The 20,728-nt window shown below is 43.3% G+C and overlaps 1 protein-coding gene across 1 annotated transcript in view; it reads right to left on the minus strand.

Annotated features, from left to right (window-relative positions):
- Nucleotides 1-8,783, minus strand: part of LOC115110526 (serine/threonine-protein kinase WNK4-like) — an 89,568-nt gene extending 80,785 nt beyond the window's left edge. Inside the window, 1 exon segment of the mRNA XM_029636263.2 lies at nucleotides 7,628-8,783. Within this exon segment, the coding sequence (XP_029492123.2) occupies nucleotides 7,628-8,242 (615 nt within the window). The 5' untranslated portion in view covers nucleotides 8,243-8,783.
- Nucleotides 8,784-20,728: the final 11,945 nt, after the last annotated feature.

The following is a 20,728-nucleotide window of genomic DNA, read 5'->3' on the forward strand; positions in this document are numbered from 1 at the left end:
CGTAACAGAGAATGTCTTGTGTAAGGGGGGACTGTCGTCAACACGTACATAAAACACAGACATCACATAAAGATAAAGCTAGTTCCCACCTCCTTTGCCCCACCTCCCACCCCTAACCCAGCCACGACCAATCAAGCAGTCTGAGATGAATGAGGACTATATTCAGTACTAAGAGCACTGCATGATAGACATCATAGAAGTTATCTGCATTTATAATCAATTTCTACCTCCATGGCAACAGCTTTATGTAACATTGTGCAAACTGAATCTGCCCCAGGTGAAGGAGAGATGATTGGCTTTCCTGCAAGCAGGCTCCATTCAAGTCATCTGGACATATTGGCCAGCACTCCCATTAAACCAGTTGACCCCTAAATATAGCCAGTTTTAATTAAATGGTGTTTGCTTTTTTTCACCGTTAGCACGGCTTATGAAACAGAGCCAAACGGATGTAGTGCTGCTTGAGTGTGTGTAGTGCTCCTCCGTTTTCCTTCACACTCAGTGAAGGCAATGAAACATTATGAGCCCTAAACTGCATGGTAATGAATGGACAGGGGTTGTGGGGGAAAGCCTGCTGAGAGGCTGAGTCACTCAGCCAGCCAGTCGGTGTTATCCTTGATCAGAGCCACGTAGTCAGCAGTGGCCACGGTGGCACCACTACCGGTAGCCTTGGGCAGTCTCATTAGCTGCGCTGAAGGCCCATGAGTACGGCAGTGTTTGTCTCACTTACACACGTTTAGGGATAGGTGGGGGGTCAGAGCAGACCACCGTTACCATGGTAGCCCTTAAAGAGACCACCAGCAATTTATCAGGGCTAATTAAACTGGGTATTGTGGGTAAAATAAATGAAGAGGGAAAGTCGGATTAGCTCAATCACTCCACAGGCGTTAAGAGCCACATTCTGAAGTGGAAAAGGCTGACGGGGAAAAAAAGGTTCCAGCTGGAGCAGCAGAAGAATGTGTCCCCTGGAGAACAGTAACACCAAGGGAGGGAAAATACATCTTTGTTTGGGAAATATATAGGGGTAAAGGACGTTTATTATTAGGGGCTACCAGCCAGGGAAGTTCCAGACTAGTCACCAAGTCTCTTGTCACTTAAGTGTGGCACAGGAATACGCTTCAAGTGACGGAGGGACTGAGAGACAATTCAATGGACTCCTGGCCTCAGTCTGGGGTTTGTAAATCCTAGTCTCATGTTTAGTATGGCAAATGCTTTTACAGCTAATGTCAGTTCTGGCCTGAAAGCCCTCCTTGTTTTCTTCTAGAGGTGGGGTAAGGGAGGGTTCAGTTAGTTCAGCTCATACTTTGTATAAGCGGCCTCTCTTTCTCTCTCCCCATGGGTCTGATTCCCACTGACATCTTGACATTTTGAAAAAGGAAACACAGCTGTATGAGTGTGTGTTCTTGAGAAGAAGATCTCCCAAGCAATATCTAGTCTTCTTTAACTGTGTCATTTTAATGAGTGTCTAAAGGTTTTGATTGATTAGTGAAGGCTTTAACATGCAAGCAAGCCTTGCCATGGATAGGTAAACCAGATATCTTCTCTATATCATGCACTGAGTTACTCTTACATAGGAACAGACAGCATAAAGTTCAATCAGTGCACAGAGAAGACAAAGAAAGGAAAAATCGAAGAGATACGGATGTTATATTTCTAGGCAGTGTTGCCTAAATAAGCATTGGTCTATTTTGTCTGTAATCGTACCTCATGAGGGGACATTATGTCAACACTTGACCTGAAGCCTCGGTCAGAAGGCCAGTGCTGTCTTAATACTTACATAACAGATGTCATTGGGAATCATAAACAACTGCTATGACAAATCAAATGCATCACAACAACATAGAACATATTAATGGCAGGCCTTGTGTTCTTTACCCCCTCACCTCCCCCAAAAACAACAACAACACAACCCTAACCCAGGTGTTGCTACAATCAATCTTGTGGTGACATTCCACAGTGCAGGGCTTCTCCTTGAACTTCCCAGTGTGTGAAGTGTACAGCAAACAAAGGAGAACAGAAAAGCCCAACACACATAGGACAGATAAAGAAGAACACCACACACACACACACACACACTATACATAGCCTGGGCAGGTTGTTGTTCTGGTTTACTCATGTAGTTAGTTACTCTGGAGGTAGGAACTCAAGGGCCATTACAGGACTCCCAAGAGAGGGTGAGAGAGAGACCTTGTAATTATGCACAGTGTGATTTGTTTAAGGCCAACGAGTCAGAAGAACTCTCTCGCAACTTCGATCTCTCTCTATGAGCCCTAGGACCATGCATCAGGACTACCTGTCCCTGTCCCCAAACCACCTGGTTGTGCTGCCACTATCAAACCCTGACCTGTTTCACCAGACGTGTTAATTCGTCCCGACCCTGCTGTTTCGACTCTCTCTCTCTCTTGGACCTGTTGTCTCGACCTCTGAATGCTCGGCTATGAAAAGCCAACTGACATTTACTCCTGAGGTGTTGAACTGCTTCACCTTCTATAACGACTGTGGTTAGTATTTGGACCTGGTGGTCATCTATGAACATTTTAACGTCTTGAAGAACAATCTGGCCTTAATTTCCATGTGCTCTTATAATCTCCACCTGACACAGACAGAAGAGGACTGGCCACTCCTAGGAGCCTGGTTCCTCTAGGTTTCTTCCTAGGTTCCTGCCTTTCTAGGGAGTTTTTCCTCCTACATCTGCATTGCTTGCTCTTTAGGGTTTTAGGCTGAGTATCTGTATAGCACTTTGTGACAACTGCTGATGTAGAAAGGGCTTTATAAAATGTATTTGATTGAAATTTGATTGATTTCTGAGGAGGTTGTTCAACCGAGTTCACTGACTCCCTGCACCTTGCTCATCCTGCTTGGAAACCCTGTAGCCAACGAACTTCGACAATCAACAGGTCAGTGCAGCATAACCAACTTTGTCTTTCAGTGCACAAAACCTGTTTCATAAAGACACACCAGTCTCTGCTGCGTTTCACTCCCCTGTACTGTATCATGTGGCTTGTTTTAGAATGACACCTCCTGGTCCCTGCTATTCCCTCCAGCTTCCCAGCTGCCCCCTGGAGGGTTGGGGGCGGCTCCTGTTACAATGGCTGCTGCCTGGCCAGGGAGTCTGCTGCTGCTATAAACAACTCTCTGCAAGCTGTCAGCGGAGGCTCTGCTGAGGGACATTGGGGGAGATTAAGATGAGTTAAAGGCATTTTAAAGATGGTGGATCTGTCCTGAACACTGATTGCTTTACCATAATAATTTTTGAGTGAAACATAAATATATTACATCTGTTTTCTAGGGTGGTAGAACTCCTGGGCACAGCTATGCTGATATTAGTTTTGCGTTTGCAAGAAAGGCATTTTACTGTACTTGTGCACGTGACAATAAAAACTTGAAACTTGAAAATGAATGATTGTCACTTTGGTGTGAGTAATCTTGATCTTGATTGTCACTTTGGTGTGAGTAATCTTGATCTTGGGTAAGTGGCAGGTGTTAGAAGATAAACAGGAGGCCAGGCAGTCAGTCTCAGTAATAAGCATTTCTGTGAATGAATGACTGTGTTGCAAATTTGACAAATACATGTAATAACAAGTTGCTTGCTGTGTACCTGTTCTAAACTAGTATTGCACAAATTTGAGTGTGAGAAGCAGCTCTGGTTGAGTGCTGGCTGGTGCCAGTGGTTCTCTATGAAAAGAGAAATGGCCAGGCAAGATGACAGTCAGGCCCTGAGTGTCACACTACCACTAATCTCTCTGTCCCAAGCACCACCACAAGGTTCAGCTTTCACACTATGAGGTCACACATAGATAGATTACAGAATGTACTCGTACTCTCAGCATGAAAATGGCTTTTCCTCATTACAGTACATGGAAACGGTATCTAGGAATCATTGGCCATTGTAAAAGGTCACTCAATAAGGTTCCCGAGTGGGGCAGTGGTCTAAGGCATCAATACTGACCCTGGTTCAATTCCAGGCTGTATCATAACCGGCCGTGATTGGGAGTCTCATAGGGTGGTGCGCAATTGGCCCAGTATCGTCCGGGGTAGGCTGTCAATGTAAATTTGATTTATTTTATTTTACCTTTATTTAACTAGGCAAGTCAGTTAAGAACAAATTCTTATTTTCAATGACGGCCTAGGAACAGTGGGTTAACTGCCTGTTCAGGGGCAGAAGGACAGATTGGTACCTTGTCAGCTCGGGGGTTTGAAAATGTATACGAACTTGACGTGTACTGCAAAATATATGGGTCTGATTCCCACTGACATCTTGACATTTTGAAAAAGGAAACACAGCTGTATGAGTGTGTGTTCTTGAGAAGATCTCCCAAGCAATATCTAGTCATTTGAATGAGTGTCTAAAGGTTTTGATTGATTAGTGAAGGCTTTAACATGCAAGCAAGCCTTGCCATGGATAGGTAAACCAGATATCTTCTCTATATCATGCACTGAGTTACTCTTACACGAGCACATACAGCATGAAGTTCAATCAGTTCACAGAGATAAGACAGAGAGAAAAAGTCCAAGAGATACAGATTTTATATGGCCATGGAAAGTGGCGCAAGGAGGGGATTTCATAGAAGCAAACCAAGTCTGTTCTGTTGAGGGTAAACTTTGTTTTAATTTTTGCTGTGTTTCATCTGTATTTGTCAAAATGTGTAGTGTACCCCCACAAACCTCCTACTTTACCCCATTGCCCACACTTCCTAGTCATAGGACAGCTGCTAGGATACCACTTGTCATGGGGATTGTGACAATTTGCGAGAAACGATCATTAAGACAATGCAAGCATTTTACGATCATTAAGACCATTCTCATCCCCCATCTGGTCTGGACTAAAATCCCTTGTGTCAATTGTTAGTGTGCATTCAGCAAAACAATGATAGAAAAACATTCCAACCTCGCCCCTTGTCATAGGCTTTATATGCATTAACAGTGACAGCACAATGCCCTTCATGAAGGGGTTCAAGTAAGTAAAGACACTTATAATATGCTCCCCAGTTGAAAATAGGCCTATAACTGATTTTGCCATTTTTCAATTGCTTCAACGTCAGTGGTGATACTCAGTTGTGGTTAACTGTTTAAATTGCAACTAAAATCATACAATGTTTGTTTTCGATTGTCATACATAACATTTCCTTACTACACAACTCCTGAAGCCTCAACTGATGGCAGCTTCCTTGTGCAGGCAAATGTAGTGCACATTATGTCTGGCTGCAGGTGATCTGCATATGAAAACTAGGTGGGGCAACTGTTTCCTACCCACTGGGCACACACTGACTGAATCAAAGTATTCTGTCTGCAATTATCAACTATCAAGTGGTTTGAAAGACACTTTTCAAATCACTTGATAAATCCGCTGTGGTAGACAGCTCGCAACCGCGCTTCCTACCACTCTCTATATCACAGCCGAGTTATAGGTGCGGGTTTGGAGAAGTACAGATATTCACACATTATACTATGCAGACGATGAGTTATAGACTGTTTATTTGCCGTCAGTAACAGTTTTTTTTTTTTTTTGCCTCTGAAATTGTAACCACCTAGCACTGGGTTTTGACCCGAGTTAACGACTCCTCTTAACAACGCTGCGCTCCAACACTTCGCTTCGCTTGAAATGTGCATAAAGTAGAGCATAACTCAACGTTTTCTTCCACACGACTAGCAAGGTTCTCGCCGCTCTCCTTCCCACAATCCAATTTCTCTGTGTGTACTCGTTGAAAACGTATGGGGTGGAACTTCTCCTGCTGTTTTCCCCAACAACGAATTCAGCAAGAGAAGTTCCACCCCCATTCATTTTCAACGAGGGTACTCAAGAGAATTGTGCAGAGGATTGTGGGAAGGTGGGCAGCGAGAACTCTGCTAGCAGAGTGGTAGAAACATTTTTGCTCTCCTCTACTTCATGCACATTTCAAGCGAATCGATGTACTGGAGCGAAGCATTTTCAAGAGCAAGCGCCTCTGATCAAAACCCACTGTATGTAAGACACCCATGTGTGGAAACGCAGTGTCCTTTATAGGGATATTTGTATGATTACTTTGAGAGCTTAAAACTCAGTAGGTCCACACAGGTTCTCAATAACAGCAAACAAAAACTGATAGGCCTAAACCAAAATAGCACCGAGATTATAAATGAAGTCATGTATGGCATCTTATCTGAGTGGCTGATAATGTCGAGAAGGTGTGGGCAATTGTAATTATCACCTAAATACTTGTATAAAATAACTATGGATTTGGCACACTTCTTGATCTGATGAAGGCATAACTGCCTGACAATAAAGAAGTGAAATGAGCAGATGTTTTTTTTCTTCATTTGTCCTTCTTTTTATGTTTTCTACTGTCTCAGTTTACCAATGTTCTTGAACTTGGGATTTCATTTGATGTCATTGTCGCAAAACTAAGGAGATGATTGTGGACTTCAGGAAACAGCAGAGGGAACACCCCCCTATCCACATCGATGGATCAGTAGTGGAGAGGGTAGCAAGTTTTAAGTTCCTCGGCATACACATCACAGACAAACTGAATTGGTCCACTCACACTGACAGCGTCGTGAAGAAGGCGCAGCAGCGCCTCTTCAACCTCAGGAGGCTGAAGAAATTTGGCTTGTCACCAAAAGCACTCACAAACTTCTACAGATGCACAATCGAGAGCATCCTGGCGGGCTGTATCACCGCCTGGTACGGCAACTGCTCCACCCTCAACCGTAAGGCTCTCCAGAGGGTAGTGAGGTCTGCACAACGCATCACCGGGGGCAAACTACCTGCCCTCCAGGACACCTACACCACCCGATGTTACAGGAAGGCCATAAAGATCATCAAGGACATCAACCACCCGAACCACTGCCTGTTCACCCCGCTATCATCCAGAAGGCGAGGTCAGTACAGGTGCATCAAAGCTGGGACCGAGAGACTGAAAAACAGCTTCTATCTCAAGGCCATCAGACTGTTAAACAGCCACCACTAACATTGAGTGGCTGCTGCCAACACACTGTCATTGACACTGACCCAACTCCAGCCACTTTAATAATGGGAATTGATGGGAAATGATGTAAATATATCACTAGCCACTTTAAACAATGCTACCTTATATAATGTTACTTACCCTACATTATTCATCTCATATGCATATGTATATACTGTACTCTAGATCATCGACTGCATCCTTATGTCACTAGCCACTTTAACTATGCCACTTTGTTTACTTTGTCTACATACTCATCTCATATGTATATACTGTACTCGATACCATCTACTGTATGCTGCTCTGTACCATCACTCATTCATATATCCTTATGTACATATTCCTTATCCCCTTACACTGTGTATAAGACAGTAGTTTTGGAATTGTTAGTTAGATTACTTGTTGGTTATCACTGCATTGTTGGAACTAGAAGCACAAGCATTTCGCTACACTCGCATTAACATCTGCTAACCATGTGTATGTGAAAAATAAAATTTGATTTGATTTGATTTAGTAGAGCCACCAGCTAATTATGCGAGACAATTTAGAGAGAACTTTGCTTGGCTGAGCCAAAGCCTTTGTAAACTATTTTTTTGCGGTGGCCCAAATGAGATTTTAAGGTAATGATGTGTGTTCTTTTGAGTTTTCCCCATGTGTACACAAAACATAGCAGATTAATTATTTACCTGTAGCTCACACCATGCCACTTCTACTGTTGTCTCCGTATCCAGGCCTTTGTACACCGTCTTGAACGACCCTCTCCCAATTTCAATGTTGAATTTGAGGAACCTTCCATCAGGTGACGTCGCCACGGCTTTGGTTTCAATTTCATCCTTTTCCTCTTGCTCCCGTTTGCTTTTAAATGGAGCTCGAGATAAAATGACCTTTTTGTCAGTGATTTCTTCCTCGGAATCTGAACTTGTGCCCTGTGCTTGCGAGCTGGGCTGTGGTGGTTTGGGGTCTGATGCTTGGGTACCAGGAGGTGAGCACGTACTCGTTCCCGGGCTTGAGACAGGTGAGGCTGGTACTGATAAGTCCACTTTTTTCTCCTCTGCAGCTGTTTCGGCTAAAATATCATCAGCAGACCAGGAGTGCGTTTTGGAGAGAGGGGCATCATCGTAAACTTCAGGCTCCAAATCCAATGTATTTATTTTGCTCAACCTGTACGAGTTTCTCCTGGAGTTTGCGGAGTGTCTCCTGCGCCTTGGTGGTATTCGGCCAGGGAAGCAGGAGTTGGCGTCGAACCCAACAGGTAATTTGGAGAAACCCAGTCCGGCCATGTCGACCTCAAGATGTGACATGTCTGTTTTATGAGTTTTGCCGCGAAATGCAACAGGTGGGTCTTGTGTCCCAACTAGTGGATCTGCAAATCCGAACGAAGGCTATTTAAAAACATAAACTGGAGAAGGGAACATCATAGGTTGCAGGGAATGTGAATTATTTCGAAAAATAAAAACTACCAAAAAGCTACAAAAATCCAAATGAAACAAAGAAGTTTAGGCTACATATAAAAGGTGTCTACATATTTGGCTTATACATTCGATTTGTATGTTCAACTCAACTATAGGCTATTAGACTATTGGCTAATAATACAAAAAACAGTGTGCCCACAAGTCTCTTCACCTCAACCTGAATGAATGTCGTACGAGTTCTCCCTAGTAAAAAGTGCTTGTTTAAATCCGCCAAATATAATTTACTTGGTCGTGGTCTTGCTCATAGACAGACGAAAAATAAATTACATTAATGATAGTATTCCTCAAACCGTGTCTCTGGTCGCACGTCTTCAAACTGTCCGCTCCCAATGTGGATTAACGCTGTATCAACAACGGGTAGACTGCTCGAACGCACAGTGAACACTCAATGAGCTCCACCCCCCAAAACACATTTCGGATCTGTATTTTGCCTGCAACCATAGACTATTATAGGTCGAGAAGATATAGTTCCCTTGAACGTACACTGAACAAAAATATAAACGTAACATGTAAAGTGTCGGTCCCATGTTTCATGAGCTGAAATAAAAGATACCAGAAAGTTTCCATACACGCAAAACGTTTATTTTCCATTCCACAAAAAGCTTCTTTCTCATATTTTGTACACAAATGTGTTTACATCCATGTTAGTGAGCAGTTCTCCTTTGTTAAAATAATCTAACCACCTGACAGGTGTGGCATATCAACAAGCTGATTGAACAGCATGCTCATTACACAGGTGCACCTTGTGCTGGGGACAATAAAAGGCCACCCTGAAATGTGCAGGTGTCTCAAGTTGAGGGAGCGTGCAATTGGTATGCTGCCTGCAGGAATGTCCACCAAAGCTGTTGCCAGATAATTACATTTTCATTTCTCTACCATAAGCCGCCTCCAACATTGTTTTAGAGAATTTGGTAGTACGTCCAACCGGCCTCACAACCGCAGACCATGTGTATGGCGTCATGTGGGAGAGCAGTTTGCTGACGTCAACGTTGTGAACAGAGTTCCCCATGGTGGTGGTGGGGTTATGTTATGGGCAGGCATAAATTACAGACAACGAACACAATTGCATTTTATCAATGTCAATTTGAATGCACAGAAATGCTGTGATGAGATCCTGAGGCCCATTGCGAGGCCCATTTCTTTTAAGAGATCTGTGACCAACGGATGCATATCTGTATTTCCAGTCATGTGAAATCCATGATTAGGGTCTAATGAATTAATTTAAATTGGCTGATTTCCTCATATTAACTGTAACTCAGTAAAATCTTTGAAATTGTTGCGTGCTGCGTTTATATTTTTGTTCAGTATATATTTTCTTAGTTAACATTTGCTAAAAAAATAAAACATTCTAATGAAGTTTACTTTGAAATTAGAAAGCTGTTAGTTTGTGGCGTGTAGTAGCCTAAACATACTGTACAGTAGTACTTGCAAACTTACTATTCAAGGTAGCCTAATAAGTCACAAGAATCTTGGTCCAAGTGTGATATGAATGCATTCTGGCAATGTGCCAAGGCTTTAGATGCCAGCTTTTGGTTTAGAATGTTGGATTTACTATCCTGTATATTGTGCTATACTGTATGTCTACTGTAAGGAAATTATTACGATAACAGAGGACAAGAGTCATCAAAACGTATATTAACTTAATAATCATAATAACTGTTTTACTGAGGTAATTGCTCCCAGGACAGGAACTATCCACTTATCTGTGGTTTTGACTGTGGTGATTATCTTTAGCAATATTACATAATGTGGCACTGTTGAAAAAGTGGGTAGGATACAAATGGAGATAATGACTACAGCAAAATGAATGAATCCATCTTTTAATGTCAAGCTGCAACAGACTAAAATCGCCTGCCAGCCTGCCATCCTGGCACTGTAGAAATAGGCTTCATCAAGAAGTCTGGATTAAGCTAAAGACAAAGACAGCTGACCATCTAAATCTAGGCTATACCTACCTAATCTCTTCAATGGGAAATTAAATCACAGAGACAAAAGCAATACACATAAGCTGAAAGAGGTTTCACTGTCTTATAAAATAGGTTTACAACCGTGTCCTCATCAGTCAAGTATTTTTGTCTGATGATGAACTCAGTAATAGGGGGTTGGGTTGTGTGCAGATTTAGTCAAGGAAGGGTAATAGCATAGTGGTTATAGGAAAGGGTGTTTATTCATGTCTGTTTGACACATCTCACAAATTCTCATCAGTTACTTGTGATATAACACAGTAGTAGCATATCAATCAACGATTAAGAATAGATATGTAAAACACACCCAGTAGGTACATTTTCGTCATCAGTCACTCTCCACCACAGACACACACATTTCCTCCATTCCAGGGTTAACGTGAGCACCCTGACACGGACCGAGGCCTCATCTTAGCAGGTTTCCGGGACGAAGTGGAGGGAGCGACTTAGCGTTGTGTGGCCAAGTGATTTCAGGTCACATTAGCTGAGTGCCACACACACCTTACTGTTGACTTGTGCGATACACTGACCCCATTCCCCTCATACTAAGGATTCCAGCCAGGGAAGTTCCAGTCACTGTCTCCCCAGCCAGTGAGAGCATGTGCTATGGCTTTGATTCCTGGGTAGACCGGTGTGTGTTGGTCATATGCTTACAATCAGACCGACAGACAGACAGAGGGCCAGGGACTCTTTGTTTATCCCCTCCTCATGAGTGTGTGTGTGTACGCCTGTGTGTGTGTGTGTGTAAGAGCTTGCACCGTGGAGATAGATAGCTCAAATCCCAGCACCTGATATAGCCCTCACAACCACTGCCAGGAGACTTAAACTAGCCGTCCCCCACCTGTCACATGAGCTTCACAGAGAGGCTGTGTGGAGCAGGGGAGAGGAGCAGTCAGAGGGGGAGCTTATCTGCAGGAACACATTGCTCCTATGGCAGCAGACGGCCACCCACGAATGCTAATCACTCATGTTTGATGAGAGCTTCTGCAGAGTCATCTTTCCAGAAAAGAAGAGTAGCACAGAAATCCCCATGAAAGAGCATGTAAATTGGTCACACGGTAGACAACATGCTAATCGCAGCGCTCTTCACAATTCCAGCTAAAAAGCAGCACGTCTTCCTCCCTTCTCTGTCTGCTCTCTCTGCTGCTGTATGGTTTGTTTATCTCCCCGTCGAGGCGGGCAGTGCAATACGCTCTGTTCTTTTCTGCTTTAGCTGACACGGGGCAGGGGGGTGGAGGCTGGGCCTTGACAGGGGAATAATAAACAGAGGTCCTATTTTTTTGAAGGTCAAGGAAATTGATATGATATTACATTAAAAGCTTAGTGGCTTTTGCAACTTTTCCAAGGGCTTTAGCAATCCTCATAAATGCCTGACTGTGAAAGTGTATTCCAACATACACAGAGGGAAGCTCACCAGTTGGAAAGCAATGTGAACTGTTGAGTGTGAACAGAATATTAAAGTGTGCACTTAGGTGGGATGATAATATGTAGCCTAGTAATAATGCAATAATCCAGTTGTAAACAAGGCATTGGATGAATATTGCCAGGTTGTTAACATACTCAATAAACATGGACAAGTAGCACGCCGGTCATACAATTTCTCAAGCAGGGCCCGCATGCAAGTACAAAAGCTAGGGCTCTTTCAGACAGAAGAGGGATAAATACATTCAAAGTGAGTGGGCTTTTTAAGAGAGGCCTCCTTTCCTTGGATGCTAATGACCATCAATATGCACATACCCTATATTATCCCTGGCCAATTCCAATACTTTTTCCACTAACTGGTATTCATCAGCTCTTTTCTCATCAGCTCTGATAAAGATCTGATGAGAAAAAACATCTGATGTGATTGGTCAAAATACCAATCAGTGAAAAAAATATCATAATTGGGCTGACTGTCTAAATGCAGCCTAAGGTGTCCAACGCTGTGTCCCAATACTCATAAATGGCTCCCTATCCTTGCCTCGCCTCCTACTGTAGGTCACCAACACTCCAATAAAACTGAGTATGTGACAGCAATACTATGAAATTCCCACCTAACCTACCCATGTGGTAACTGAAGGACATATGTTCCTTAATCTTGTTAGAGTATGTAATGACATAGTACTGTAATGTAGAACTACACTTGTACTTGGAATGCATTGATGTTGCCATCTAGTGGGCTTATCTGGAACAACACAGACCCATGTTACAAGACTGTATCTCAAAGTCTGTCTACACTGCTCTGACAGAACAAAATGAAAAATGGAGTAGGGTTACATCTACAACTCTTCTCTTTACAGTCAACAAGTCACACATCAGCATGTGGGAGTGTCTGTCAACTCTGGAGCTACAACAACAGGACTAGGTGGCCTTGTTGTTTGCTTTCACTGATGTATGAACTAACCATTAAGCCCTATTAACCAATGTTTTATACCGAGTTTAAGCAGTGCTTCATTTGAGCCGGATGGTTTGCGCAACGTTGTAGTCCAAATAGGCCAACGCGTGGCCATTGCTGTGATGAGAGAAGTGCGCCTCAGAACTAGAATGAGAGTCACTTTCTATAATCTCTTTCCCTGCTCTGATAGATATCAGCATGCAACTCTCATCTCTCCCGCTATGCACTTAATCATTTATTTCCTTATAGAATCATAGCCGCGGGAAGGATGCTGGAGGTATCACAGAACCCCTGATACATTTAAATACATTTTGCCAAAGTTATAGAATTACTGCTGTCAGCCAAAACAGGCTATTCACTGCAAATACAAATCGCGGGACAACCCAGATCCTGATGAATAGAGAAGACTATTATGTCTGTAGGCTAGCAAGTTATCAACTTCCAAATATACATATTGAGCGAACAGCATTGTTTTACAAAGTAAAACAAAGTAAAACAAGAGAGAGGTAAGCTTTTGGCACGAGCGTTTTACAAAGTAAAACAAGAGAGAGGTATGCTTTTGGCACGAGCATATTGGCCATCGCCGGTGAGTGAGCTGCGTATCGTTGAGTGAGTCAGTGAAACAAAAGCTTTTTTAGGACACATGTATTTTGTACAATATGTGTGTGTGTGTGTGTCACCACTCACCTAGGCCTGGGCTATTGATGGATTCAAGACAAAGTCGTTGTCATTGATTTACGATTCTCAGTTTGTCAGTGTCAAAGTACAGCCTGTCATTTCGATCATTTGTGAGGTATTAAAAAATATTCGGCTAAAGTCTCCAGTCATCTAAAATCATGTAGAATTGTATGAAATGCGTTTATGAAGGCCATTTTCCCGGACCATAGGCGACTAAACATTTCCCCATGTGTGTAACTTCTGCAATCGCCTCTCTATACTATACTGCTCTATGCCAGTACGCAAAGGCGATGATAATGCATGCAATGATTTATTATAAAAGTGATTTTTCTTTTCATGCGTTCTTGAGCTGCAACGTTGCGCAATTTACAAATTAAGCACTGAGTTTACGTTAGTAAAAGTGTGCTTATGTTCATAGGGAAAATATATCAAATATGTGAAAATAATAAGTATGTTTTTGTGGAGGCAGAAATTCCCAAGAGTCCATCCAGATTGTGACTATATTTTGGATAATGGTTCCCTGTCTAATGAGACTGAAACAAACCCACATTCAAAGGAGGGAAATTGTTATTCTGATTAGCTTTTGCCGAATTTGATGTTGACAAAATAATCAGCTGACAAGCAAACATGGCTGTTATGGGATTTATTTATCAATAATGACTAAATGAGGTATACTACACTGTAACTGGCAAGAATTCTACCCTGTCTTTCTTGTAGTATTAAATAATGTTTGTTCATTAGGTAGGGGTTATATGGCATGGACCTAGGAAGAAAGGAATGTATGTGGAGATAAGAGAGGACAGGGAGAGCTCCTCCAGAGTTGTGGTGTCTGGGGGAGCCTGGAACTGTCAGCTGAGGGGTTATAAACTGTGGTTAGACTCGTAAGAAAATCCATGTTGGTGTGTATGTATGTGCGTAGTTTAAGATGGTATAAGAAGGAAGGTATTTGTGAAAACTTGAGCGCTCTCGCAAATAAATTGGGATCTGATCAATTGTGAGCTGGGAATTCTGTCTGTTTTATTTAAGACCAGAACTTTACAACCTCTGGGTATCAGACAGATCAATATCATTGGAACTTATGAACACTGATTAAATAATTACATGACAATGGCAAACAAGTCATATTTGATTGCAATATTGTTAGATAGACACTAAACACATGTATCACTGGTGATTTCTGTCAATGCCTGCTTTGAGTCTGTATGAAGCACTATTTTGTGTCAATCTCTTGGGAGGCCGTCATTGTGTGTTGTTTTCAGTAGGCTTACACACTTCAACTTCAATATTCTTGGCATACATTAGTGAGCCATCACAGTGGCTTTGAGGGCAAAATGTGAGCCAGAGTCAAGGGTTACCAACTTACCAGGACCCTGATGCAGGTGATTGTAAATGTAGGCTACTGTCAGGGCCACTGTCCAGAGGGAAGTACTTACATTTGAGTCATTCAGTAGACGCTGTTATCCAGAGCGACTAACAGTTAGTGCATTCATCTTAAGATAGCTAGGTGGGACAACCACATATCACAGCACAGGCATAGAAAGTACATTTTTCTTCAATAATGTAGCTATCAGTAGAGAGCTAGAAAGGGGTGGGGTCAAGTAAAAGTGCTGTTTAATTTTAATACTTTATTTTGGGGTGAGGGGGTCGAGGTGAGGAGGAGGATTATTTAAGATACTGTTTGAAGAGGTAGGGGTGGCAGTTCCTCTTGCTGTTCTGTAGGTAAGCACCATGATCTTGTAGTGGATGCGAGCTTCGACTGGAAGCCAGTGTAGTGTGTGGAGGAGTGAGTGACATGAGAGAACTTGGGAAGGTTGAACACCAGGCGGGCTGCAGCGTTCTGGATAAGTTGCAGGGGTTAAATGGCACACGCGGGGAGCCCAGCAAACAGCAAGTTGCAGTAGTCCAGACGGGAGAGGACAGGTGCCTGGATTAGGCCCTGTGCTGCTTCCTGTGTGAGGTAGGGTCGTACTCTACGGATGTTGTAGAGCATTAACCTGCAGGAGCGGGTCACTGCTTTGATGTTTGCAGAGAAAGACAGAGGGTTGTCAGGGTCACGCCAAGGTTCTTTGCACTCTGGGAGGGCAACACTGTGGAGTTGTCAACTATGATGGAGAGATCTTTGAGCGGGCAATTCTGTCTTGTCGAGGTTGAGATATCTGCCAGGCACGCAGAAAAGCATGTCGCCACCTGGGTGTCAGAAGGGGGGAAGGAGAAAAGTAGTTGAGTGTTATGCTCAATAGCAATGATAGGAGAGACCATGTGAGGATATGACGGAGGCGTGTGACGGTGTATAGAAAGGATAGGGCCTAGAACCGAGGCCTGTGGGACACAGTAGTGAGAGAGAGTACGTGGTGCAGACACAGATCCTCTCCACGTCACCTGGTAGGAGTGGCCTGCAAGGTAGGATGCAATCCAAGAGTGTACAGAGCCTGAGACGCCCGGCCCTGAGATGGTGGAGTGGATGATCTGATGGTTCGCGGTGTCAAAGACAGCGGATAGATGTAGGAGGATGAGAACAGAGGAGAGAGAGTCAGCTCTGGCAGTGCAGAGAGCCTCCGTGACACAGAAGAGAGCAGTCTCAGTTGAGTGACCCGTCTTGAAGCCTGACTGGTTAGGGCCAAGAAGATCGTTCTGAGAGAGATAACGAGAAAGTTGATCAGAGACAGCATGCTCAAGTGTTTTGGAAAGAAAAGAAAGGGAGAGAGGTCTATAGTTGTTGACGTCAGATGAGTCAAGTGTTGGTTCCTTGAGGAAGGGAGCAACTCGGGCCGTTTTGAAGTCAGAGGGGTCAGGGATGAGTTGATGAGGGAAGTGAGAAGGCCTCCAGAGATGGTCTGGAGGAAGGAGGAGGGGCAGGTTGTCGAGGGGCCAGACTTAACTAGTCGCAGGATGTCATCTGGAGAGATAGGGGAGAACGAGGTCAAGGCGTAGGATAGTTCTGTGTGAGGGAGACCAGGGGACTCAATAGGCTGAGTAGGCCTTTTTTTCAAAGTGGTTGACAAAGTCGTCCGCAGAGAGGGAGGAGGGGGTGGAGGATTAAAGTGGGAGGAGAAGGTGGAAAAGAGTTTTCTAGGGTTAGAGACAGAAGCTTGAAAATTAGAATGGTAGAAAGTGGCATTAGCAGCGGATACAGAGGAAGAGAACATAAAGAGGAGGATGTTAAAGGATTATTTTTATTTATATTTAACCTTTATTTAACTAGGCAAGTCAGTTAATTAAGAACAAATTCATATTTACAATGATGGCCTACCAAAAAGCAAAAGGCTTTATATAAAATACATATAAACATATACATATAAATACATGAAATAAAAATATAGGACAAAACACACATCATGACAAGATAACACAACACATAAAGAGAGACCTAAGACAACAACATAGCATGACAGCAACACATGACAACACAGCATAGTAGCAACACAACATGGCAGTAGCACATGGTAGCAGCACCTAACATGGTATAAACATTATTGGGCACAGACAACAGCACAAAGGAAAAGAAGCTAGAGACAACAATACATGACACAAAGCAGCCACAACTGTCAGTAAGAGTGTCCATGATTGAGTCTTTGAATGAATAAATTGAGATAAAACTGTCCAGTTTAAGTGTTTGTTGCAGCTTGTTTCAGTCGCTAGCTGCAGCGAACTGAAAAGACGAGCGACCCAGGGATGTGTGTGCTTTGGGGACCTTTAACAGAATGTGACTGACAGAACAGGTGTTGTATGTGGAAGATGAGGGCTGCAGAAGAAATCTCAGATGGGGGGGAAGTGAGGCCTAAGAGGGTTTTATAAATAAGCATCAAACAGTGGGTCTTGCGACCGGTTTACAGAAGATTATAGAGTGCAGTGATATGTCCTATAAGGAGCATTGGTAACAAATCTGATAGCCGAATGGTAAAGAACATCTAGCTGCTCGAGAGCGCCCTTACTTGCCGATCTATAAATTACATCTCCGTAATCTGGCATGGGTAGGATGGTCCTCTGAATCAGGTCCTCCAGAAGTTTCGTTTTCCTCCGTTTTCGCTCAGCTGCCCGCAGCCCTGTTCTGTACCCTCGCAATGAGTCACTCAGCCACAGAGTAGGAGGGGAGGGCAGAACGAAATGGGGACAGTGCGAGTCATAGGATGTGGAAAGGGAAGAAAGTAGGGTCGAAGAGGCAGAATCAGGAGACGGGAGGGAGAAGGATTTAGCAGAAGGGAGAGATGATAGGTTAGAAGAGGACAGAGTAGTGGCAGAGAGAGAGAGCGAAGATTGCGACGGTGCATGACCATCTGGGTAGGGGCTGAGTCGTTAGGGTTGAAGAAAAGGGTGACAGAAAAGGAAACAAAGTAGTGATCAGAGACCTGGAGTGGGGTTGCAGTGAGATTAGTGGGCGAGCGGCCTCTAGTAAAGATGAAGTCAAGCGTATTGCCTGCCTTGTGAGTTGGAGGAGATTGGGAAAGGGTGAGGTGTAAAGAGGCAAGGAGGAGGAAAAAGGGCAGCATAGGCTGAGATGAACTCGGTGTTTACGTGTGTTGTGCGCGCAGGGTACACTAAATTAGAAGAGTTGAAGCCAAGGGGTGAGGAACGTCTTTAACGTCTACAGAGATAGGTGCGAACAGGTTTTGAAAACACACACATTGTCACGGCCGTCAAAGGAAGTGGACCAAGGTGCAGCGTGGCGAGCGTACATACTGTATTCCTTTTATTTAGAAATGACGCCGACAAAAACAATTTTTTTTAAAACAACCGTGACGCTTACGGGTCATGTGCCACAAACAAAGTTGACTTCCCACACACAAAGGAGGGAAAGGGCTACCTAAGTATGGTTCCCAATCAGACAACGATAGACAGCTGTCCCTGATTGAGAACCATACCCGGCCAAAACATAGAAATACAAAATACAAAATCATAGAAAACAAAAACATAGAATGCCCACCCCAAATCACACCCTGACCAAACCAAATAGAGACATAAAAATGCTCTCTAAGGTCAGGGCGTGACACACATAGTTGACAAAGCTACTAAAGAACAAAATGAGATAATCTGTAAATAACTAGCAATAGCATGAAGCCCACTGAGATGGTTATATATACTCAGAAAATAGATGAAACCACCCTCCCTACCAAAACAAGTCACATATTGCCCTGCCACTTGATACTGGTTGATGTGTCAACAACTATCTGCAAATTATGAGCAGTCAGCAGGTCACACACCAAGTAGGACACTGGGAAGACAGGCAGCATTTAAAGTAGATGGCCCAAGCTAGCAAAAAGACAGTACTAGACCACAACAGATAAAGACAAAAAATAAATATACTTATCACTCCTGCAGACATCAGGAGTCCTCTAGATATAGAATGAAGCACTTGACTCTAATAGGTGAAACCTTGTTTGAAGAGTTGTGTACTGTGCTCAAGTGAGTTATGTATGGAATAGCACTGCGTAGGCGTATCTCATAGGTTATTAGAGTATGCAATACATTTAATTTTATTTTGATAGCGCAGTGAGGGCAGGGGAGATTGTTCCTCAGAGGGAATCCTGAGCGCTGCCTGCCGAACTTAGCCTTAAGATGCTTTTGGAAAACGGCCCAGGTTAGTAGAAAAATATAGGGCAGCGTTTTCCATTAGTCAATCTGTAATGTTGACTATACAGCCATCATTTATCGGCCTTACAAGGCGTATCTTTAGGGCATGTCCATCTAAAAGGACCCATGAGCACCAACATGTGAAGTTAATAGGAGCATATCAAATTAGGTGTCAAATGAAAGCTACACTACATGGCCAAATGTATGTGGACACTTGCTCATCGAACATCTCATTCCAAAATCATGGGCGTTAATATGGAGTTGGTCTGCCCTTTGGTGCTATAACAGCCTCCAGTCTTTTGGGAAGGCTTTCCACAAGATGTTGGAACATTGCTGTGGGGACTTGCTTCCATTCAGCCACAAGAGCATTAGTGAGGTCGGATGTTGGGCGATTAGGCCTGGCTCGCAGTCAGCTTTCAAATCAAATCACATTTTATTAGTCACATGCACTGAATACAACAGGTGTAGACCTTCCAGTGAAATGCTTACTTACGAGCCCCTAACCAACAATGCAGTTTAAAATATTACGAATAAGAATAAGAAATAAAAGTAACAAGTAATTAAAGAGCAGCAGTAAAATAACAATAGCGAGACAATGTGCGGTGGCACCGGTTAGTTGAGGTAATATGTACATGTGGGTAGAGTTATTAAAGTGACATTCATAGATCATAACAACAGAGAGTAGCAGAGGTGTAAAAGAGGGGGGGGGGCAATGCAAATAGTCTGGGTAGCCATTTGATTAGGTGTTCGGGAGTCTTACGGCTTGGGGGTAGAAGCTGTTTAGAAGACTCTTGGACCTAGACTTGGCACTCCGGTACCGCTTGCTGTGCGGTAGCAGAGAGAACAGTCTATGTCTAGGGTGGCTGGAGTCTTTGACAATTTTTAGGGCCTTCCTCTGACACTGCCTGGTATAGAGGTACTGGATGGCAGGAAGCTTGGTCCCAGTGATGTACTGGACCGTTCGCACTACCCTCTGTAGTGCCTTGCGGTCGGAGGCCGAGCAGTTGCCATACCAGGCAGTGATGCAACCAGTCACGATGGTGCAGCTGTAGAACCTTTTGAGGATCTGAGGACCCATGCCAAATATTTTCAGTCTCCTGAGGGGGAATAGGTTTGTCGTGCCCTCTTCACTACAATTCATCCCAAAGGTTTTCGATGGGGTTGAGGTCAGGGCTCTGTGCAGGCCAGTCAATTTCTTCCACATCGATCTCAACAAACGATTTCTGTATGGACCTCGCTTTATGCACGGGGGCATTGTTATGCTGAAACAGGAAAGGGCCTTCTCCAAACTGTTGCCACAAAGTTGGAAGCACAGAATAATCTAGAATGTCATGCATGCTGTAGCATTAAGATTTACCTTTCCATAATAATGCATTTCTGTATTGTACAGATCAGGAAACCATGATGTAATTCTGTTACCTTAATTCCGTTACCAGATGTAAATCCACTTCACCTACTGTAATTCAATAACCAAATTAAATGTATTCAAACTCAAGGTGTCATGTCATAGATGACAACCCATTCTTTCTACAGACATCTTTGAATTTTAATTCGGAGCAGATATATATTTTTTAATCATGGTCGCATAAAAAAACTGAGGGAGATTTTACCATAATTCTGTTACCAAACTTTGCATCTGCACAGTTCTTCCAGTGAATGTGCTTTTGTGAAATGTTCTGTGTAAATTGTTAAAAGTAGTCCTTGTGCATAGAATTGTATCGTTTGTTAAAC

The sequence above is a fragment of the Oncorhynchus nerka genome, linkage group LG26, assembly GCF_034236695.1.
Source record: "Oncorhynchus nerka isolate Pitt River linkage group LG26, Oner_Uvic_2.0, whole genome shotgun sequence".
In the NCBI taxonomy this organism is placed as follows: Eukaryota; Metazoa; Chordata; class Actinopteri; order Salmoniformes; family Salmonidae; genus Oncorhynchus; species Oncorhynchus nerka.